This window comes from Sceloporus occidentalis, unplaced genomic scaffold (assembly GCF_023333645.1).
Source record: "Sceloporus occidentalis isolate IW3139 unplaced genomic scaffold, rSceOcc1.0.p SCAF_2, whole genome shotgun sequence".
NCBI lineage: Eukaryota > Metazoa > Chordata > Lepidosauria > Squamata > Phrynosomatidae > Sceloporus > Sceloporus occidentalis.
The window spans coordinates 268,082,584-268,106,826 of record NW_028316982.1 but is presented as its reverse complement, the minus strand read 5'-3'; the positions used below and the strand labels follow the sequence as shown (position 1 = coordinate 268,106,826).

The following is a 24,243-nucleotide window of genomic DNA, read 5'->3' as shown; positions in this document are numbered from 1 at the left end:
TCAATTTCACAAGGCCAAAGGCTAATGGGATAATGCAGAGCCAAAGTAAAGTGCCCAGGGCCAGATCGTAATTCTTAGCAATGCTGATATTTCCCCGAAGCTGTTGTATGGGTTCAAGCCGTTTCCGACTTACGGCGACCCAAAGGCAGATTTTATGGGGCTGAGAGTGTGTGACTTGCCCAAGGTCATCCAGTGGGTTTCTAAGCAGGGAATCAAACCTTGGTCTTCAGAGTCACAGTCAAATACTCTACCAGCCTGAATTGTATATATGTCTGCTCAGGAGTAAAGCCTGGTATGGCAGCTGTCAATCATGCTGAGTAGAGCTCAGTTATGCATCTATTGTTATTTTGTGCCTTCAAGTCATTTCTGACTTACGGCGACCCTATTATGGGGGTTTCTTGTCAAGCGTCTTCAGTGAGGGTTTGCCATTGCCATCCTCTGAGGCTGAGAGAGTGTGACTTGCCCAAGGTCACCCAGTGGGTTGGCATGGCCGAGCTGGAATTCGAATCCTGGTCTCCAGAGTCCTAGTCCAATGCTCATACCACTATGCCAGGCCGGCTCTGGGTCTGTCCTGAAGTCAAACACCAAAAGAAAACCCAAGGAGGAAAAATCTTCTGACCAGATAATTTAAAAAGTATTAACAGGACATTAAATAAGACTGCAGCAACATGGGGAAGGCAAACAACAGAAGCCTATAATATAACAACCTATGAGGGCATGTCATACAAGCAAACTACAACTATATAACTGTTTCAACAGCAAATATACAAATGACAACCGTATAATTGTTTCAGCAACAAAGTGTTAGCAAGTCAGTATGTCATAAAGAACAGTAGCACCCTACAAGCAATACAATATGGCAAGGTGTAACAACTTGTAAAGACATGTACAGCCAGATAAAAACTATGTTGCAAAAGCAGCTGCATTGTCAAGAAATAGTCCTAAAACCAGATATGGAATTTCACAATTAAAGCTAAAGCAATGGAAATATCCAAGTCTATCCAAAGATCCATGTGAGCTGGACATGGGAGCAAAAATAAAATCCCAAAGCTGAAAGGTAAGATTCGTCACAAACAGAATATATTAGGATCCGGAGATCTGAAGTAATGTAGGAATTTACCCTATGAACCTAGAAGACAAAAATCAAACAAAAATGATGCAAGCTTACTACTTCAGAAACAAAAGAGGAATAAAAGAGAAATGTGAGGCAATAATAAAGGGGGGGAAACAGACAAAATAGTAAGAATGTAATAACTCAAAGAGGTGGAATAAAGAAGACTATGACTTTTTTATGTATTTATTTCTGTTTGTTAAATGCTTTACTCAATGATAGCTCATCGCGAGAGTACAAGCAATAAAAGGCAATACAAGAGGAATAATATATAGGAGCTAGCAGTGTATTAATTATTGCATATAAAACGGCTTTTAATACTTACGTTGTTTGCACGTTTGTTGTCTGTATTTGAGTAATGTAGGATTACTTGTTTTTTTTATATACACAGTGGAGAAAATGAATAAAAATGAAAGTACAAAAAAAGAAAAGAGTGAATATCAAGACTTGATAGTATATATATGCAAGCAGTGTTAATGAGTTAGATCGAACCAGTGGCTTGATAACAGAACTGCCAAACTTTAAAGTATCTAATTCCTTTAGATAAGGATAACAAGATTTACACCATATTAGGAATCAAAAAGTGTTAATGAACAGAAAGAAGAATGACCACCAAAAGAAAATAAAATAGAACTGGGCCACATAACAACAGATATGTGTTTTTTTCCCTTTGGTGATTTGCCATGTTTGGAGACCCTCTCTTGTTAACTCTTATTCAGGAGTTGAAGCTCGGTTCCATGGTGCAGATTCCTGGGCTGCAAAGAGAAGCTTTGTTCCATGCAGTGCCTTTTTGCATCTACATTGCAGAATTAATGCAGTTTGACACCGCTTTAACTCCCATGGCTCCATCTGGTGGAATCCTGGGATTTGTAGTGGTACCAGAACTTTCTGACAGAAGGCTAAATATCTCACCAAACTAGACATCCCAGAATTCCATAGCATTGAACTATGGCAGTTAAAGCAGTATGAAACTGCATTAATTCTGCAGTGCAGATGCAGCCAGGAGTCCTTGCCAGGTCAGGACCTGACAATGCTGCAGAGCCTTTCTTTTAGGCCACACCATAGCACCAGGGCTGGGAATCATGTGGCCCTCCAGATATTGATGGATTGTAGTTCCCAGCATTCCTCACCTCTATCTATGTTGGCTAGGATAGCTGGGACTTGCAGTCAACCACACCTGGAGGGTTGCATGATTCCCATTCCAGAAATGCACTGTAGATTCTTGGTTGTTGTTATTTGCCGCCAAGTTGAGGATGACTTATGGCAACCCTTTTAGTGAGAAACCTCCAAGGTCCTTGGTCATCAACTGCTCAAGTCTTGCAAACTCAGGGCTGTGGGTTCCTCAATTGATTCAATCTATTTGTAGTATGGTCTTCCTCTTTTCCTGCTGTAGATTCTACAACCTTATATTCTCTTGAGTTGCAGGGTGCATCTACACTATAGAAATAATGCAGTTGACAACACTTTAAATGCTGTTGCTCCATCTTATGGAATCATGGGATGTGCAGTTTTGCAAAGTCCTTAGCCTTCTCTGCCAAAGAGTGCTGGTGCCTCACAAAACTATCATTCCCAGGATTCTGTAAGCTGAAGCCATGCCAGTTAAACTGCATTATTTCTACAGTGTAGATGCTCCCACAGACAAGGTTCTGGGAGGTCTTGCTTGCTCTGTCAATTTAGAAAGACATTTAAAAAAAAAGTCCCCTTGAACCTCTGCCTGCCAATGACACTGAACTCAGAATTGGTGCTTTGGCAGTTATATTGTCCACAATATATTGGCTTTGAGAAGTTTATATTAAATTCAAATTTCATTTTTAATGGGGTTACCGGAAGATGTAACCTTTCCACACTCCATTATTTCTTTTAGATTAAAAATCTGCTTTAAACGGTTGGGAAAAGGTAATGGAATATCTGGAAAAGACTTGGGGCTTCAAATATTGAGGAAATTATCTGACATAAGCAAAATGACAAAATTGGCTTTGTTTTATCTAGATTTGTAAGCCTGTACGTCAAACCTTGTAAGGGAATCATTTAAACAAAACCAGATGATAGGGAAAATTAGAAGGAAAATGGAGAAGTAAAGAAATAAGAAAGAATGCTTTTAGTTAAAGGGTAAACCTTTAAGCTTTTGAGTTGATAATGTTACAATAAATATAGAAGGACATTAGGAAAGAGGGAAAAAACAATAATAATCAGATTATTGTAACATAAAATAAAGGTGGGAGGAAGGTAATGATAATGTACAATATTTACAGAAGTGTCACAAGAACTGTACTGTGTAATAATGGTTAAGTTGAATTCTAGAAGTTTGGGGAAGGGAAGTGGGATAACAATAGTAGCTAAGCTTGTTGATGAAAAGAACTCTTATAATGTAAAAATTAAGAGAATATGTGTAAACTTTGGTTTATGTTATTGTGGCAACAGATGGAAAACTCAATAAAATGTTATGGGGGAAAAATCTGCTTTAAACCATCGTTTCAAATATTTGTGTTTTAAGGATCATCTCAAATTCTCCCTGCCGGAATGCCCTTTCGCCCATCTCTCTGATTTCTGTATCTTACAAGCGAAGATTGCCAGAGTATGTCTGTATTACAAGGAGAAATGGAGTCTTTTCTCCTTGACCCATTACTTGAGGGACTATGAAATGATAAGAGCAAATCTTAATAGTTCCAATTTGACATTAGGGGGTGCAGGTTTGCATTTTCAACTTACTCTTTGCTTCCCTTTCTAAAGATTTGGCTCCAAGAGGCAGGGAGTAGCATAAATATTAAATGATTATTTTAAAACAATGTGCCACTCTCTAGCATTGAGTGGATCTATTTTATCTGTGTTTATGGTGTGTCAGTTGCTAATGGACTTTTAGGGTGATGTTTGTGATGAGTTTGCCCACTTTCTCAGACCACCCAAAGCAATTACGGATGCTGCATTTGCTTTTATTTCTAGAATGAGCAAATGGTCCATGCTATTATGTCCAGCAGTAACCAAGGGCAAAGATGCTCTTCCACTGCAGCCTTTCCGCCCACCATAATAGAGTTCTCTTGGGCAACTCTCTTCTCATTCACCCTGGCATCCTTTCACATTATAGTATTACAGCACTATATTTCCACTTGAACACACACAATTCCATACTATGGAATTCTGGCATTTGCAGTGTAGGAAGGAGGACTTACAATTCCCCAAACTAGAATTCCCTAAAATACTAATCCCAGGACCCCATTGGATGCAGCCACGCCAGTTAAAGTAGATTCATTATTTAGATTCCAGTAAGTTTTCTTTCTCAGTCATAGGTTGTAGTTGGTTTGCTGCTGATGTGGGCCACACTGTCACAGATCTACTGCCTTGCTTTGTATATTTTACCATCATCGTTTTGTGCCTTCAAGTCATTTCCAACTTATGGTGACCCTAAGGTGAACCTATAATGGGGATTTCTTTGCAAGTTTCTTCAGAGGCAGTTTGCTGTTGCCGTTCCCTGAGGTTGAGAGAGTGTGACTTGCCAAGGTCACCAGTGAGTTTACATGGCTGAGCTGGGATTTGAATCCTGGAGTCCTCGTCCAGTGTTCAAACCACGTGCTCCATTGGCTCTCATAAATGCTCTGCTCTACAAGATATATGAAGACTTTTTTTGCCTATAAATTCCAAACAAAGCCAGTGAGACATAAACTGCCTGCATCTGCTCTGCAGAAATAATGCAGTTTGACACCGCTTTAACTGCCACAACTTTATGGTTTGGAATCCTGGCATTTGCCAGTTTATGAGGCATCAGTACTCTTTGACAGAGACGTCTAAAGGCTATGGGAAACTACAAATCCATAGCATTGAACTGCAGCAGTTGAAGTGATGTCAGACCTCATTATTTCTGCAGTGCAGATGCAGCCCAAGTCATTAAAAAATCTTTAAAGTTATATTCTCAGGTCACAAAGGTGGTAACTAAATAATCTGGACGGTGACAGTGGCTACAAACAACAGGAGATGATAAGATTTAATGATAGGGTGGGTCCATGCTGCTTATATTCTGGCAAAATGAAAAACAAATCAAACCAGAAGAAGATTTAGCTCCAGAGTAGATTTGGCACAAAGAAAAGAAAATCCGTCCTCACTCACCACATGATTGACTTATGTAATCCACTCTTCCAAGACGTGGCAGCGATGGCTCCTAATTAAATAGGCTTGTTAAAAGCATTAGACTAATGGATGAGTGGATCGATGGATGGAGGGATAAGATGCCAAGGGGGGAGTTGAGCCATCTCTCTTGGCAGGTTGATCCACTCAAGGAGGCCAGAAAAAGGAACCCTTTAGATTTTAGATGCTTCCACCACAGCTTGTCAGAATGTGGTTGTGCGGATTCTTAATTCAAGTGATGGAGATGGATAACAAAGTGCCCACCTTTTACTATAAACCTTTGCAAACTAGCCTGACTCTTCACCCTCCAACCTAGTGCCCACATTATGTTGCAGGTCCCATTTTTCATATTTCAGAAGCTCGGTTAGAAACTTGTCCTTGAGAGCTAGTGTGATGGCTTAAGTGTTAGACTAGGATTCTGGGAAACCAGAGTTCGAATCCCTGCAGTTCATTCATTCATTCATCGTATTTCTATCCCACTCTTCAGCCACAAAGATTAAGATCGCCCTTAATAAGGCACACAACAAGCAGGAAATCTATCAATTTCCCAAATGTGGGAAAGTTTAAGAATGTATAAGGATAAGGAAATCAGAAGAGGGAATATCATATATATTGAAAGGATGGATAGGATGCATATTAAATAAGAAAAATAATTAAAGTAGAATAGATTAAAAAGTATTAATAGAAGAGAAATAAGAAAATCAGAGTATAAGTATTAGAGAGAAAAGCAATGGATAGAGAGGTATGCAATAGTTGTATATAAAGATAAGATAAAGAAATGATAATTGAGATAAATAATGGAAGAAAAAATAACATATTGGTATATGATTATTATGTTTTGAAGAAAACTGGATTGTGAAGATTATTGAGATATTTGAGCTATTGTGATATTTGGGCATTATGACATTCAAACACTGATGATATGAAGATAACGTTTATTGATATTGTGTTTGGAAAATGAATAAAAATTATTGAAATCTATCAATTCCCCATTGAACACTAAATGGTGCCCTTTGGTGCCATCTGCAGTCAACATTTGTAGTGGTAGGAATAATAGCAAATTCAAGATGTGATATTTGGAATAAGAAGATGGAAAATATAAGCGGGTTTGAAACATTGTAGTGCCTTAGTCAAAGTGATAGGTGCAAATAGCTTTGCAGGAGAGGGATCACAGTGTGCTATGTAAGATCATCCCAAGCCACAGAGGGAAGCAAAACATATTTTCCTGTCATGCTATGGAATTCTGGGAATTGTAGTTGTGTGAGACATTTAGCCTTCTCTAGCAGAAGGCTCTGGTGCTACAACAAACTACAGTTCCTAGAATTCCATAGCATTGACCTGTGGCAGTTCAAGTGGTATGAACATAGATTATTTTTCAGTATGGATACAGCCCTTGTATCTCTAGGTAGGAAAAAAGGCAAAAATATTGATGACGATGGTGGTGGTGGTGTTGATGGTTATGTCATCTCTGTTCCTCTTCCATCAACAATGCAGGTCATCCCAGATTGGAAAGAGCAAGAGTGGTCAGCTGAGAAACCAGAGAACTATGCTGGGATTTTCCATTTCCATTTCTGGCGCTTTGGTGAATGGGTGGATGTGGTGATCGACGACCGCCTGCCCACACTTCACAACCAGCTCATCTACTGCCACTCCAACTCCAAGAATGAACTGTGGTGTGCGCTGGTGGAAAAAGCCTATGCCAAGTGAGTAAACCCATCAGACATCAGGGCAAAACAGGACAGGGAATATGGGGTTTCCATAGAGTCCTATGGCCAATAAGGATCACTTTTCCCTTAGGGGACTACAGTTCTCAGGTTTCATTGGGGATGAGTCCCACTCTAGTGTGGTACCCTGTGAGTGGCATATGCAGGTGGAAATCAAGCTTACATTTACATATGGCTTTTATTTTTTGGTTGATACAAGGGTTGGTATTGCCTTCCTTCCTCTGACAAAGGTCTCCCCCAGACTTCTGTGGAGAGCAGCAGGGAGGGCCCTGTTTATAACTCCAGTTCTGCTGGCGCTTACTGGGTAAAGTTGCTATTACAGGTTGAATCTCCCTTATTCAAAATGCTTGGGACCAGAAGCATTTTGGACTTTGGTGTTTTCCAGATTTTGGAATATTTGCAAATACATAATGAGATATCATGGAGATAGGCCCGAAGTCTAAACATAAAATTCATTCATGTTTTGTGAATGCTCAAGTCCCATTTGTATGTACCTTATACACATACTCTGAAGGTATGTGAAATCACAATATTCATAATAATTTTGTTCATGAAACAAAGTGCATGTAGATTGAGTACACAACCATCAAAAAGTTGGTGTACATTGAACCATCAAAAAGCAAAAGTGTCATTATCTCAGCCACCCATGTGGGCAATTTTGGATTTCAGAATTTCGAATAAGGGAGGCTTAACCTGTAGCAGGAATTATCCTTGTAATAGCTAGAGGGCTAGTAGTCATAGTACTGGTATTACTCCGTGTGTTATTTTGCTTGTAGTAGTGGCACACATCACTCCTCAAACGGAGGATAGGATCGGTAATATTTGCTCTGGAGTAAATACATCTCTTTCCCCACATTCAGACTCTCAGGATGTTACGAAGCCTTAGACGGAGGCAACACAGCTGATGCCTTAGTGGATTTCACTGGCGGTGTGTCAGAGCCCATTGATCTCTTGGAAGGAGGCTATGCAAATGATGAAGCCAAACAAAGCCTTCTTTTTGAGCGGGTCCTCAAGGTCCATAATCGAGGCGGTCTCATCAGCAGCTCTATCAAAGTAAGTAACCTAATTAAGGTGTTGCTTATGTGGGGAGAGAGATTTCCAGATGTTACAATCCAATAGAAAAGAGAAATTGATTGGAGCGAGGAACATTGAACCTGCAGTCAGTAGGCCATAGAGCAGCAGTTCTCAACCTGTGGGTCGCAATCCCTTTGGAGGTTGAATGACCCTTTCACAGGGGTCGTCTAAGACCATCAGAAAACACATATTTCTGATGGTCTTAGGAACCAAGACACCACAACATGAGAAACTGTATTAAAGGTTCACGGCATTAGGAAGGTTGAGAATAAATACCATAGAAGATCAACTTATAGCCCACCAGCTCATAGCTATGAAAAAAGCTGTCTCTCTCTGCAACACCTGAATCCTAAATCCAATGACGGTTGTTGTCCATCACATCTGGAAGACATCCTGTTGGGGAAGATTGCTCCAGAGTAGGAAGCCATATTTCTTTTCCTGAAATACAGCAGACAATTGGAAGTATCTCCCCGGAAAACAAATCTTTAGATTCCACAGAATGGAAACATAACAGGTAAAGAAATAATGCAGTTTGACACCACTTCAACTGCCATGGCTCAATGCTGTGGAATTCTGGGATTTGTTCCAAAGTCTGGGAGCAGCCACAAAGAAGGCCCTGTCCACTTGTTCCCACCAATTAAACCTGAGAAGGTGATGAGACAGAGAGAAGGGCCTCTCCAGAAGATCTTAGTTCTCTGGTGGGGTCAAATAGGGAAATACGGTCCTTTAAACAGCCTGAGCCTATGCTTATCTTGCTTCAGAGACTTTGACTGCATCTACACTGTAGAATTGATACAGTTCGACACTACTTTAACTCCCATGGGTCAGTGCTATGGAATTGTGGTATTTATAATTTGGTGAGCAGTTTAGCCTTCTGTCTCAGAGAGCTCTGATGCCACAACAAACTGCAAATCTCAGGATTCCATAGCATTGAGCAATGATAATTAAAGTGGTGTCACACGGCATTAATTCTGCAGTGCAGATTCAGCCCAAGAGGTTGTATGATGCCCCAGGACATTTAATTCTGGCACCTTAATTTCCTTCCATCTTGGGCACCCTTGCCCAGCGTTCCCAGGCCAGCTTCCTTTCAGCAAAATTTCTATTAAAAATGTAAAAAGTTGTCCTAATAAATATTTTGTATGCTTCATTTCTTCCCTTGGCAAGGCCACCTCAGCTGCTGACATGGAGGCACGCCTGGATTGCGGACTGGTCAAAGGACATGCCTACGCAGTGACAGATGTGAGGAAAGTTCGTCTGGGCCACGGACTCTTGGCCTTTTTCAAGTCAGAGAAGCTCGAAATGATCAGGCTGAGGAATCCCTGGGGGGAAAGGGAATGGAACGGACCATGGAGCGACACGTGAGTTAAAGCCAAAGGAATGGGTGCAAGGATCATGGCGAGTATCCAACCTGCTTCTAACCGTAAGCCTTGGTACACAAAAGAGCTTAGGAACTTGAGCCAGGCTGGACAATGACTAGAGTGCCACTGGCAAAAAACTCAACTCTCATGTGACAAGACACACCAATCCGAAAAAGACATACCACTCCTGAAAGTAAAAAGTGACTGATTTTGTCCACTTTCTGTGAGGGTTAATGTTGGATTAATGCTCAGTGCCCCCAACAGTCTGAAAATGATCCCGCTTTTGCAGGATTTGTCCACTTTCTATGTGGGATGCTCCCCGATGTCATCTGAAAAAGATCCCGCTTTTGTGGGATTTTCCCAATTTAAATTCCATTTTGCACAAGATAAACTGTGTCATAAACTCCACATACACTTAGCCCCAGAAAACTCCATGATCAGTTTCCTTTAGAGTCATCATAAGCTGGAAACGACTTGAAGGCACACAACAACAACAGTGCATTCTTCTTTTCATCTTGTAGCTCTGAGGAATGGAAGAAGGTCAGCAACAGTGAGAGAGAAAAGTTGGGGATGACTGTGCAAGACGATGGAGAATTCTGGTATGTCATGCCAATAAAATATTTATTTTTATATTGATTAATTTAATCTCTGTCCTGCCTTTCTGACTCCCCCCTGCAAAAAAAAAAAGGTATTTAAGGCAGCCAAAGGTAATAAAAACTGATTAAAAACAAAGTCTTGATAAAAACAAAGCACAAATGTAAAGAAATTCAAAGGTATTGGCTTGGAAAAGTTACTTTTCAGACAACATCTCCCTGGGGGATTGTTGGGATCCAAAAAGTAACTTTTTGACTCTCTTAAAAAGGCAGGCAAAAACACAACAATAAATTTGCAACATATCAATGAAAGTCTCCATATGCTGTCAGGTGGCTATCAGGGATATTTTATTCATGTTTTTAACATTGTGGGGGCATTTTTGACCTAAGAGAAACCTTTTTTTTTCTTTTTAATAAAACAAAATGAATGGAAGTCGATTCCTATTTCAAAAAAGGCACCTCTTCGACATAAACTGGTGGAGGGGATGTGTCAGAGGTGCCTCCTCCCCATGCTCCTGAGGACATCTGAGGTGGACATTTATTATTATTATTATTATTATTATTATTATTATTAACCCGATCTTTTCCCAGAACTGGGACTCAGAATGGCTTCTCAATATAAAAAAAACAATATAATTAAAAACATAGAAAAGAGGTACATTAAAAAAAGAATTCAATTATTACAGTGTTAAAATAGATAACTATTAAAAGAATCTATTAAAGGATAACTATTAAAGGAAATTTTAAACCCATGGGACTTGTCCACCATTAAAACCGCTCTGGAGGGACTACACTTTGCCCATCTCTGTTACAGGGGAAGGTGGCTTACACATGGAAAGGTTTACACACTAAAAAGTGTGCCCAAGTAGTGGGGCAGGATGGAGGAAAATGTTGATGAAACGATTAGCAAAATGGCACCTGCTAACCTGTTCCACCACACACCTAAAAGAATACACGGAACTTGGAAAAAACTGCATTTTGAGCTCCAATCCCCAGCATCCTGCTGGCTGGGGAATTTGGGGAGTTCGGGTTCAAAGTTCTGTTTCCATTTTCTATGTATGGCTGTGAAAGCGAGCCAGTGAAGAAAGCTGATAGAAAGAAATCAACTCATTTGAGATGCAAGACCAATAAATGGGTCCAAGAGTAAATCAAGTCTTCCTAGAAGCCAAGATGACAAAATTGAGACTGTCGTACTTTGGACATACAGATCGAGTACCACTAATCTGGAAATCAAAAGCCCTCAAAAACCCAAACTGTTTTGCCATCATCTGCTTGCTTCTTCCTTCGAGGCAGTGGCTGTGATGCTCCTGCTCAGATCTTCCATTTCTCTCCAGCCTTGCATCTCATACACAGCATAATAGCAAATAAATGAGATACAAAGCTGGAGCAAGATGAATGAGCAGAAGTACCACAACCACCACTGCCTCGAAGCTGGAAGAAGGTGGCTGGTGGCCAAAAGATATGAGGCTAGAGAAAAACTGAGGATCTGTGAAATAGTGAGAATCCAAATGTAGTGCTCAGTGTGATTCCACACCTCCTGCCATTTCACAGATCCTTGCATCCCTTTCCAGTCTTGCAAATACAAATATGTACTACACTACTTGTTTATTTCAAAATCCCAAAAAAAAAGCCCAGCTCTGAAATGTTTCTGGTCCCAAGCATTTAGAATAAGGGATATTCGACCTGTATCATGAAAAGTCATAACTCCTTAGAAGAGATAATAATGCTCAGTAAGATAAAAGGCAGTAGGAAAAGAGGAACGCCCTCTTTCAGGGGGACTTGGAGGTCTCTCATTCATATGATTACCATAGGTTAAAGTCAACTTGATGGCAGTTAGCAGCAACAAAGTTCGAAAAGCATCATTTCCAAACTCCGCTTTATTTGAATGTGAGAAACGGATGCCGGGAGAAATGAGTACCATAGTTTCTCCAAAATGCCCTCCCCATATTGAAACATCTCAGTATGTTCTGTGGGAATTTTTCTGCAAAGAGATACATATGAGATGGTGAAAAAAACTATGTTTTTCTGCACAGAAAGTATGTTTTCTTGCATAGAGAAGGCCACAGTATTTCTCCTTTGACGAATTTTCTCATTTTGGGATGTTTGAATACAGAGTGAAAACTGTGCAGAAGTCTTCCTGACCGAGATTCCCAACTGTTGAGAAAACCATTCAACTGGGAAACAAATAATTAGGAATGTTCTTTCTGTCTCTGATAGGAGGTACAAGACTCATGAAATCTGGTCAAGCCATGAATCAAAATTTCTTTTTCCTGCCCTAGGATGGCGTTCGATGACTTCTGCAAATACTTCACTGACATTATCAAATGCCGTCTCATTAACACATCTTACCTGAGTATCCATAAGACTTGGGAGGAGGCAGTCTTGCGGGGAGCGTGGACAAGGCATGAAGACCCCTTGAAGAACCGATGTGGAGGTTGCATCAATAACAGGGAGACTTTCTTGCAAAACCCTCAGGTGAGAAGACTTGGGGGTGCATCTACGCTGTCAAAAGAATGCAGTTTGACACCACTTTAAGTTCCATGGCTCCATCCTGCAGAATCCTGGGATCTGTGGGGAGCCAGCACTCTTTGGCAGAGAATGCCAATGACCAAGTAAAACCAAATCCCAGGATCCCAGAGGATGGATCTACAGCCCTTAAAGTGGTGTCAAATTGCATTATTTCTACAATGTAGATGCACCCAAGAAAGGTGGAGTGGTAGATAATTCATTACAGCCCAAGGGGTGTAAGTGGTCTGCCAAAGTCCATGTGTGTGTCTTTGTATTTGTGTGAACAATGTGCAACAAAGAATGCACATGAGTTCTTTCTGCAGCTCAACTGAAGAAAGTAGTACATTAAGGGTATTGACAAATAATTACACCATCCAAGAATGGGCCATTACCTGGCTAGCATTCTTTTGGTGAATTCCAACAAAAGAAGACAAATTGGATTGTTGCATGGAGAGTTGATACGTAGGTAAATCCAACTGGGTTAATTGATCTTCTTTAGTTGCTATGGTAACCCTAACATTTGGGCCTATGGGAAATAATTGCATGTGTGGAAGTCTGCCTACATAATCATGAACTAAATATACTCATGGCACAGTGGTCAAACAAGTACAGCCACAGCTGTAAGGGAACTTATACAAGTGTATGATACCAACAGGATTGTGACCAGTGTGTATTTGGAGTGACTAGTGTGTACATTTCAAATGAGTTGTGTGGATCATTATTATACCCCCACATCACAAATAGACGTGCTGAGGCTGAGTGGTTGAGACTATAGCTGCATCTCCACTGCAAAAATAATCCAGTTGGTCACCTTTTTAACTGTCATGGCTCAATGCTATGGAATTCTGGGATTTGTAATTTGTTGTGGCACCAGAGCTCTCTGATAGAGAAGGCAAAATATCTCACAAGCAACAAACCCCAGAATTCTGTAGCATTGAGCCATGGCAGTTAAAAGTGGTGACAAACTGGATTATTTCTGCAGTATGGATGCAACCACTGTCACATCTAAGTGGTGGGAAAAGACAAAGAAATCCCTTAATTGAAGTTCAGTTGAGCATGGTGTCCATTCACATTACACAAATATAGCAGTGTTGTTCTACTTTAACTGCCGTGAGTCTGTCCTGTGGAATCCTGGGATTTGTAATTTTGAGGATGCACTGGAGCTCTCTGGCTGAAAATTCTAAATTCCCCTCTTATAAACCCTAGAATTCCATAAGAAGCAGGCATGGCAGTTAAAGTGGAATGCTAGTGATATAATTCTGTAGTGTGAATGGGCCCCAGGAATTTCCTTATTTGTAGCTTGGCTACATAGTCTTTCTGTTGCAGCCCAGTTACTCTGCTCCCCACAACTTCCCCTTTTTCTGTCTTTTTTCTTTTTATGGCAGTATGTTTTTGATGTGAAGAAAACAGAGGATGAAGTGCTCATCTGCATCCAACAGAAGCCCAAACGAACCAGTCGAAAGGAAGGCAAAGGGGAGAACCTGGCCATTGGGTTTGACGTCTTCAAGGTAAGCAGAGTAGACGACAAAGCTGGTATGTGTTTGTGTGGACTACAACTCCCAGATTTCTTCAGCCAGCATTGCAACTCCCAGTATCCCTGGCCAACATGGCCATACTGGCTGGAGGAACCTGGGTGTCGTAGTCCAAAAAGTAATTGTTCAAATTTCACTAAAAGGTCTGTAAGCTGAGGCTGCAGAAACTGTGAAGTGCAGAAGCCTCCCTGACTCTTTACTTTTCTGAAAAAAAGAAGCCTTTATTTTTAATCCAGTCATTCCTCCAAGAAGCTCAGTACCATGTTTTTAAGGGCAATCCCATTTTGTCCTCACAGCAATCCTGTGAGTTAGGTTAGGCCAGTGATTCCCAAATTTTGGTCCTCCAACTCCCAGAAACTGCAGCCAGCTTGGCCAACAGTCGGAAATCATGGCAGAGGAAGTTCAAAACATTTAGAGGACCAAAGTTTGGGAACCACTGGATTAGTCTGAAAGATAGTGCCTGTGTCAAGATCACACAATGAATTTCATTCATGTCATAGTTGGTGATTTGAATGCAAGTCCAACATCCTATATGAGTGTTAGAATCATAGAATCTTAGAGTTGGAAGGGGTCGCAAGGGCCCACAGATCCAACCTGTTGTGCAAGAAAACACAACTAAAACACTTCTAAAAGATGGCCATGCCAGTGTGAAAAATGGCCATCAACCTCTGTTTAAAGAACTCCAGAGAGGGAGAGTCCACCACCACTGCTACAAAGAAGTCTGTTCTGCTAGTAAAGCTGTAGTACAGTCAAGAATTCTTCCTAATGGAAGAATATGTTTTCATGTAATTCAACTCCATCATTTCATTCCCTAGTCCCTGAAGCAATAGAAAACAAGCTTGCTCCATCTTCTACATTTTCTGTCTCTTCAAGTACAGTCTGCCGTTGCCATATGAGGAGGATCCATTCTGGACCCCCTCCCCGCATAAGGCTAATTTCATGTATGCTCGAGTCCCATTTATATGAATGGTGGAGTGCTCCAGTGCATGCATTATTTTGTCCCGCACCACTTGCCATCAGCGTGAGCTTAAAGCCATGTACAGTGAGGGCACGTATGCCAAGGGCAGACTGTATTTAAATATGGCTATCATATCTCCAAGATAAACATGCTCGGCTCCCCAAGCCATTCCTCCACTGAGTGTGGAGTGGGATGATAGATTTATTGTAGGAGTGGGATGATAGATTTAGTTTTAGAGCACATCAATGGGACGTCTGACAAAAAGCTTTAGTATAACTTCATACCCTGAGAGGAACGCTTAAATGGAGGGAGCCAGCCATAGCCACCTGACAATTTTATTATATAATTCAGTCTCCATTCCTCTTGGATTTGTAATTTTCTCTTCCAACTGATGCTCATCACCCCATAGCCCTCTCTCTCAGAGCTTGGAAATGTTTTTTATTTTATTTTATTTTATTTTGGAACTACAGTTCTAAGAGTGGCTTAGCCAGAATCCTCCTGATGATACAGACTGGGTAATAATGGGTGATGTAGTTCGAAAAATAATTGCCCTCATCTCCGGGATGTTTTGCTCGATTTAAAAGAAAAATCCTGCTTTTTCACACTCCATTTTTCCACTGAGCATGCCTCTCTAGGTTCCATTTTTGAAACATTCTTGTTCAATCAAAATGTACCCTCCTGTAACTTAAAACAATTAAACCTGGCCCTTCCTTTTGGGGCAGTGGAGAACAAACCTGGACCTCCCTTTTGGAAGAGAGGGTCAGTGTTTGCACTTCCCCAGTCCTCTCACAATTCATTTGTTCTCCAAGATATCTCCAAGTCCCCTCATGACCACACTCTGATGTTGCTTGGCCACATATGTCATGGTTTACCCATCCCACAAGTTGCATTATTCCCACCCCTGCTATGCATAAACTTTCTTTTGTGCTTCTTCCCACTCAGGTGGAGCTGAATCGGACATACCGGATGCACACCTTGCAACCCAAGGTAGCCAGTTCCATTTACATCAATTCCCGCAGCATCTTCCTGAGGACAGACCTGAAGGAAGGCCGCTATGTCGTCATTCCAACCACGTTCGAGCCTGGACATGTTGCTGAGTTTCTTCTCAGGCAGTTCACAGATGTGCCTTCGGATTTTCAGTAAGGCTCTTTCCTCCCTCTCTCCCTCCCTGGTGTGAAGATGTCTCGTTGGGGGTTTGGGAAGACAAAAGAGATTTGAGAGAAAAAAGGATGTGGCCATGCTGGCTGGGGGATTCTGGAAGCCGTAGTCCATAAGATTTGTAGTCCACAAAAGCACTTGAGGGAACCTGGTATTGTTCAGCTGAAAGCTGTGCCACCAGCAGTCTTGGCGGATTGTATTCTGATTACTTTTATTAGATATACATATTCAACTTTTCTGCCTAATGGGACTCAAAGTGGTTTGCAATATTACTTAAAACAGAACTGCTGAAACAACATGGCGTACAAAAGTTTTAAAAGCATTAAACCATAGATCCAGTTAAAACACTACTTTTAAAACACCAACTTAAAAATAAATTCTTGTGTGTGATAAGTATTAGGGCGTAACTGTGGGGATGAAAAATGGAAATTCTGCCCTCCCTCAATGAAATTTTCCTTCCGTATAGCATTGCACAGGGGGAGCAACCTTAAAAACAATTCACATCTAGAACTCTTCTGCTTGCTCTGTTGTCCTTCCCTTGGTCATTTTACATTCCCTGCCTCTTAAATTTGGAACATTTGCGGCTTTGACTTGTGGATTTGATTAATATGTTCTTTCTAGGAATTGCTAGGTCCTCCAGAGAAACCTTGCTGGAAGTTGACCATAGAGTTGCACTGGAGGACCTAGAGATTTCAAGAGAAAATACTTCTCTAGACATTTGTAGGTCCTCAAGCATGATTCTGTGGCCAAATTCTGGCAGAATGCTGGAGGACCTAGGGATTCCTAGAGAGGTGTTCTCTTAGGGTAAAAAAGTAGTGGGTTTTTTTATTTGGGTTTTTTCACTTTTACAGGGGTCCTGTGTCCCTAACCCTGGCAAATGTGGAGGTCCTGCTGTATTTATAAAATGCTCCACTGAGGTTTTAAGTTACTGCAATGCTAGAAATCTGGAGGTTGAAGGAAAATTTGCTTTTGAGGGGCAGAACCCTGGTTGAAAGATGCAGTGGCCTCATTTTTCCACCACTGAGGCTACATCCCTGATAGGTCTGATGGCACCTTGTCTATACAGAAGGTGTGTAGAGTTCTGGAGCTGGAGACATGGATGTTCCTTGACTGTTTTGTTTCCTCCTTCCTCTTCCTTTTAGGGAGCTGACCCTGGACGAGCCTCCCCACACTTGCTGGAGTGGAATGTGTGGCTATCCACAGCTGGTGTCCCAAGTCCATGTCATCTCAGCTTCTGGACTGAAGAACCATGGCTCTGAAGAAGGTACCAGATCTTGTGCATGCTGACTTCAGACCATGTTTAGCTAAAGGGCAGTGATATGACAAAGAAACACAATAGTAGTTGTATTAATCTGGGGACTCTGCACCTCAGTGCTTTGGAGCACTTTGGCTTTCAAAAAAATTGACCACCATTTCTTGGATGATTGGCTAGATTGGCATTTCCTAAATACCTGTGGTATAATACAGTACTGGTAAGCCTCAGTAAACAAAAAAGGAACCCTTTCCTGTTAGTATGCTGGCATGGTGTAGTGGACCTGCTCAACCATATAAACCTACTGGGTGACCATGGGCAACTCATACTCTCTAAGCCTCAGAGAATGGCAATTGCAAATGTGAGTGGAGATTCAAAGTTTGGTCTCCAGAGTCATAGTCAAGAGTCATAATTCAAAACACTATACGATGCTGGCTCCTGTAGCATATCTTGGCAAATCCATGGTTTGAATCTCACCTTTGTCATGAACTCACTTAAGTCCTGTTCTCTCAGCCTCACTCCTTCCACTTGCAATACAGAAGAGCTCTTGCTTGTCTAAATCTGCAAGCATGGAAGAGAGGATGGAGATATTATTGAGGACTTACCTTCTGAGGAGTTTATCTCATCCTACACAGAAATTAAATTTAAACTGAGAACAACCCATATTTGCAGGTTGTTTTTCAAATGACGTTCGGGGTTAACCCACAGATAAAGGATGGGGAAAAAACCCATTTGTGGGATGTTTTTCAGACGACGTTTTGCATGAAAGAGAAATAACATGAAAATAATTCGACCGTAACATCGCCAAAACCAGCTCCTTTTTACTTTCGCTAAATTCTGAAAGTACAAAGAAGCTTTCCATTCGGAGTATTTTTGCATTATTTCTCTTTCATGCCAACGCATCTGACAAAGAACACCTGGATTTTAAAATCCCATTTCTGCATGGGTTTTTACCAATTTGCCCTCTGTGTGATACTCATGAGTCTAAATGAGGTAGAAGAGCCACATTCTTGGGCCATGAATACACAGAAAAAGGTACTGAGAATCTTCACCTGAGAGGGTCAACCTGTCTCTTCCTCAGAGTAGTGTGAGGGGCCAGGTTTGGAGTTCATGAAAAGTATCCATGAGGGATTTGAAGGAAGAACCAAAAGTGACACCTTATAAGGTTCCAGCAGAATCATTTTAAGAAAGCAGGGGGGGGGGGATTCAGTGGTCATAACGAACCTTGGGAGTTTCAGCAGCCGCTTTTGTTTTCACCAGGAGTGGATCCCTACGTGATCATAAAGTGCGAAGGGGACAAGATCCGTTCGCCGGTGGTGAAGAATACAACGTCACCAGAATTTGATGTGAAAGCTCTGTTCTACCGGAAGAAGCCAAGGCAGCCAGTCCTTATCCAGGTACCATGGGAGAAGTGGCAGATGGAGTTCACAGTTGTAAATAGTGGCCAACAACCTGTTGAGCAGTTACATGATCAGAAGCTGCACTTAAGATATTGGAGTTGATTGACCAAATATAACACACACACCCCGCAATCCCTACCTTTTCAGCAATATCCCAACCAAAATGTTTCCGAGGCACTGGAGATCAGTATGCCAGGCAGTGAATTCTGTAATATGGTTGCAGGGTGCCTTAAGAGAAGCAGTTGTGGCAGGACTCTGAGGAATCTCTCTGTTCTGGCACACCCTGCAACTAGAGGAACACCCACACAAACAGATAGGATCCAATACTCCCTTGCCATTCATCATGTTGACTAGGGCTTCTGCAGTCCATCAATATCTAGAGGCCCACTTCTGGCCTAAATCCTTGGTTTCTCACCCAGTCAAACATTGTCCCAACAACTGGACTTTGGTCTGGATGTTCATTATATATGAGGTTTCAGCTAGAATGGTCAGGTTGACAATCAGTTCTGCAGAAATGCAGACAAGCTACTCTCACTTGATCATCCACCATTTTATGTTCTTCTTCCTCCAGGTATGGAACCATAACCTCATAACAGATGAGTTTCTGGGCCAGGTAACTCTTGCTGGAGACCCAAATGAGCTTCATCCTCTGCACATCGTCCATCTCCAAGACAGGGGCAACAAACGCACCAACGACCTCCCAGGAACCCTTCAGGTGCAATTGCTTACTAGCAGCATCCTGACGAACATCTGAAGGACACCACTGGGACAATTCTTTTGTGCCATATAAACATGTGTGCATATAATCTTGCAATATGAAGTACAGGGTGTCTGAAAATTACTTTTTCAATTTCAGTTGTACAGGAAGCCACTGCTTATTTGACAGGTTAGGGGCTGGAGTACTGTCAAAAAATGAAATCAGCTGAAAAGTAGAAACCAGTCTTTTTTTAGCTTGCAAATGCAAGACTGAACACTTGCAAATCGATTGCAGGGGGGAAGCCGTATGTGGTCGAAAGTACAGAGGAGGATGCCTGTATATAGAACTGAAATTGTAAAGATAATTTTTGGATTTGCTGTACACATTGGTATACACACACACACACACACATTCATATATATGCTTGCCAGTGTATGATGTGTACTGTGCATGCATTCACTTTTAAAAAGGGGACCAGTTCTTTGAGTTCAAATTTTTTTTTTGTTCTTGTTGTTTTTAAACTTTTATACAATGGTGCCTTTTTTCAAAAAGTGAAAATGATTATGTTTGTGGCTTGGGCTTTTTATTATTATTATTATTATTATTATTATTACTAAACAAATCTGAGAAATTGTTTTGTGGCTCGTGATGGAAAATTGGGTGGTACGGAGAGGCCTCCAAAGCCACCCCCCTCTTTATGAGTGGCTGCAAGTACAGATGCCATAAGGCTGTATGTTTACAAAGATATCTCTTTCGCTCTCTCAGACGCACACATGTGGTTGGGGAGGTATTTTTGTCGCCATCCCAGAAAACCACAATTCCAAGTTCACCAAAGGGCTCTTGATCTTAACTCACATATCCCCAAGGCTGTTGGTAGTATTTGACACCAAAATAGGGAAAAAAGCAGAAGAAAGATTATGGGAGTTTAGAAAGAAATGGTTTAAATGTGTTCCCTGAATGCTCTTTACCTTTACAAAGGATTGGCATCCAGTGTACTTTTGCCCAGGATGGCTGTGATTCCATACCAATGAAGGAAAAGGTTAGAATATTTTATTGGGTACAGAAAGCTCTGCACCACAGCTTGGTTTTGTTGTTTTACCCAGAACAAGCTTCTGGTCCTCATTGTTACAAGGATACATTTGACTATGTGCAAGTTATGCCAACAGAAATCTTAGAAAGTCACATTTCCGGTGGCACAAAAATGGGAATTTAGTGTCCTGCATGCCATGTTTTCATTCCCTTTGCCTAGCAAAACTAAAACTAAATTTCATAGAAGAAAAAAATATTGGCTCATAAATAGGAATGGTTAAGTGGACAGCTGGCTCATTAAATTCTCCACCCACTGGGAAAATCTGTTTTGGACAGCTCTTTTGTCTTGATTTCCGGGGAGGGAGACCTGGCTAGTTGGTTGTAGCAAAAATTTAAAAACGGTTTTGTAGCATCACATCAGATTGGACTGCAATCCACAAAAGCTTATGCTAAATAGAATTTCTTAGCCTTTAACATGCCACAAGACTTTTTTTTTACTTTCATTTCAGAAATTTCAGGATCTGTTTCCCACCATTTCAGACCTAACATTTCAGTTATAATAATGACTAGAAACCTATTCTATTTTGAAAGAGACCTGAGCTCCCCAGGAAGTTGGACTCCATGCCAAATATCTTGCAGAGGTTTAGCATATCCACAGCTCATGATTTCACACTGTTCACCCTGATTCCTAGGAACAGAAAGGAAAATACCTCTTAATAACATTTTTGGTAACAAACAATCTCAGTTAATGAAAGGCCTTTTAAATAAGCAATGTTTGGGCTCACCCTTTACCTTCTCCCTTTTATACGTACAGTAGTGCCACAAAAAACATGCCAAATTTAGGAAGGTTCAAGAGAAGATGCCCTGCAACAGCTCTGTTAATGAATAAGATCTTCAACACTGTCTTCCATGGATCAGAATACATGTGGAGGTCTTTGAGGTGCCATAGGATTCTTCTTTGTTACTGTCTTCCAGAGGGATATTCTGTAAAAAGCGAATAAATAGAAAAAATAGGGGGGGGGGGGGGAGCCTGAGTCTCCTACCCTGTGCTAGGCATTTTTGAGAATCTCTGAGGTTGATGAGTTTCATCCAGAGACCAGTTGACTGAGAGGGGGGAACATGTCTTGTTTTATAAGAAGCAGGTCCCAGGTTCATTTCCTAAGATGTCCATTTCAAAAATCTCATGAACTGTTTATTTTAATACAAGGTACTATTGGGAATCTTGCTTTCTGTGGCCTTCTGGTATCTGTATTACCATACATGCTCAACTATAAGGCGATTTTGTGTATAAGTCGAGGACAGGTTTTGGGGCCAAAATTATGGATTTTGATATGACCTGTGGATAAGCTGAGGGTAAAGGATGAAGCAAAGGAAAACAATGCCAAAGAACTGTTTGTGTTCACCCTGAAGGCTGGATGGATGAAGAGAGAATATGGTAAATGGTGGCTGTGTGATTGTGTAGAGGAGGTGACCAGGCACAAGCGGAGCTAAGGAAACGCATACATGTCAACAAGGATGAAAAGGCAAAGCAAAGAAAATTAGCAGTGATTATAGCCTTTATTATGATACCTTTGCCTGATTTTAACCCTGAAAAGCAGAATGCATTTGGGGGAATCTTTAAAATTCAGAATAACATCCAGTGTAGATTCACCAGACCCCTTCAATGGTCTTACTCACATTCAGCTACAACTGAATGCAATGTGAGGAATAATATTTTTAGCACTTCCCCCATAACTAAATGCCTATGTGCTAGTTTTCTATGTGCAAGAATGATTCATTTTTATTGTTATATTGGAGAGTTAAATTATCATTTTAGATGTTTTAGCACAATGCAGTTCTTTTGCCTGTCCTCTGAAGTTTTTTAGTCCAAAAAGAAATGTACCACTTGATGCTTCTCAGAGCATTGTGGTTCTACTCTCTAGTTCTGAGTCAAGGAAGAGCTTGGCAAAATGCTTTTTATTGGAGTAAAACCCCTGGAATCCCCATGTGAATTCTGGGAGTTGTTTTTCACAACAGTGTGTTTTCCAAGTTTCAAGTACGTACGGCATAAGTAAGAACATAGATGTGAGCACATGAATGTATTTTTAACTCAGGCTTGCTGCCTTCCTTTGCAGTTATATATTTATCCAGTGCTGCAAGGGGCAGAGTTGCATATTCCATATCCTTGTTTGTCTGGGCTACCCTTGGTAGAAAAGGGAACTCATTTTAATGTTCAGCCTAATAGAATGCAAGCATCATTTCAAAGTGACGTTATGTTGAACCTGCTAAGCCAGTCAGTTTCTTTACATGGAATACAGGAAGGGAGAATTACTTTATCCTTTACCGCAGGCAGCCAAATGTCCCAAATATCCCTGTGTGCATGAAAACAAGCCCACATGAAATAAGCCATACCAACAAGAGAAGGACAGCTCTTGATGTCATCATGGTTTACAGGGACCAATCCTCTTTTCCTTGTTTTTTTTAACTCCTCTTTTTCCAAAACGGCAACAGACAACATCACATTCCAGCCATCAGTCTTTTCACTGCTTTTGGGGGAAATATACGGATCAGGGCATTACTAAATTCTTATAGCCATGGTTGATGGTTCTTCACCAACCTGAGATTGGTGGATGGAAGACAGTCTGTAGGTTAAAAGCTATGCTTTAAGGCTCACTGGTAACTGTCAGACATGTTTAATTTTATGAAGTCATATCAATTGCACTTTATCCGATGAATGCTTTATGACCTGTATGAATGCAAATTGGAGGGAAAGTCTTGATAATACCAACTTTTAAATGCATTGAAATAATTGTCTGTATGAGATTTGGAATTAAAAGCCAAAAATCTAAACAAAACAACAAAACAGCTGTCCAGTCTGTCAATAAATATATGATGCCCTGGTCTTCCTTTCCCAGCCCCAGGTGTATATATCTTATTTATATTTATGCACAAGCATGATCTAGAACAGCATTCAGTAAGATTGCTTTTGGGGATACTGTCTGGAATTCCCCAAACAGCTGCCCAGTCTATCAATAAGTATGTGATGCTCTGGTCATCCTTTGCCACCTCTAGATGTTGTACAAATCTTATTTACACTTATACATAAGAGTGATTTAGAACAGAATTCAGAAAGCTTACTTTTGCTAAAACTGTCTGGGATTCAGTATTACAGTTACAGATTCATAACCTAAATTACAGATCTGTAACTGATTTGTATTCATGAAGAATGAATTCATGATGGTGGCATGATTCCCCAGTTTTACGTTAACAGCCACCAGCTGCTGCAAGTGACAGATATCTCTTCTTCTCTCAATTGGGGCTCAGCGGACTGATGTTTCCATCCCACTTCCACAAGCGATCTCCAGTGCCACATGAGAAAAAGGATCGCTGTTGTAATTCTTCCTCACACCAACAATTTCTGATAGGAGAAGGGTGGAAGCATCAGTCTGCTGAACCCCGATCAACAGGTGAACAGACCTCCATCACTCACAGCGGCTGGTGGCCAGGGAGGTGGGCCAGGAGACACTACTTACTTAATGTAGGAGAGCTGTACTTGTTTTCTTCTCCTCTGGAGATTGGTCTTCCTTGGAATAAGAGCCAGTGAATTCAAATTGAAAGAAAAGAGATTCCACCTAAACATAAGGAAGGCCCTCTTAACTCTAAGAGCTGTTCAACAATGGAATAGACTGTCTCAGAGGGTAACAGACACTCCTTCTTTGGAGGTCTTTAAACAGAGATTAAAGGTACAAGTGTT

At 41.0% G+C, this 24,243-nt stretch overlaps 1 protein-coding gene across 1 annotated transcript in view; it reads left to right on the top strand.

Moving 5' to 3' along the window:
* Window positions 1–23,331, top strand: part of CAPN5 (calpain 5) — an 85,353-nt gene extending 62,022 nt beyond the window's left edge. Inside the window, exons 4-13 of the mRNA XM_089512996.1 lie at window positions 6,722–6,930; window positions 7,812–8,004; window positions 9,190–9,383; window positions 9,905–9,982; window positions 12,256–12,451; window positions 13,870–13,992; window positions 15,917–16,113; window positions 17,275–17,396; window positions 18,645–18,781; window positions 19,356–23,331. Coding sequence (XP_089369122.1) covers window positions 6,722–6,930; window positions 7,812–8,004; window positions 9,190–9,383; window positions 9,905–9,982; window positions 12,256–12,451; window positions 13,870–13,992; window positions 15,917–16,113; window positions 17,275–17,396; window positions 18,645–18,781; window positions 19,356–19,538 — 1,632 coding nt within the window. The 3' untranslated portion in view covers window positions 19,539–23,331. The remainder of the gene's footprint in view (window positions 1–6,721; window positions 6,931–7,811; window positions 8,005–9,189; window positions 9,384–9,904; window positions 9,983–12,255; window positions 12,452–13,869; window positions 13,993–15,916; window positions 16,114–17,274; window positions 17,397–18,644; window positions 18,782–19,355) is intronic.
* The last annotated feature ends 912 nt before the right edge of the window (window positions 23,332–24,243 follow it).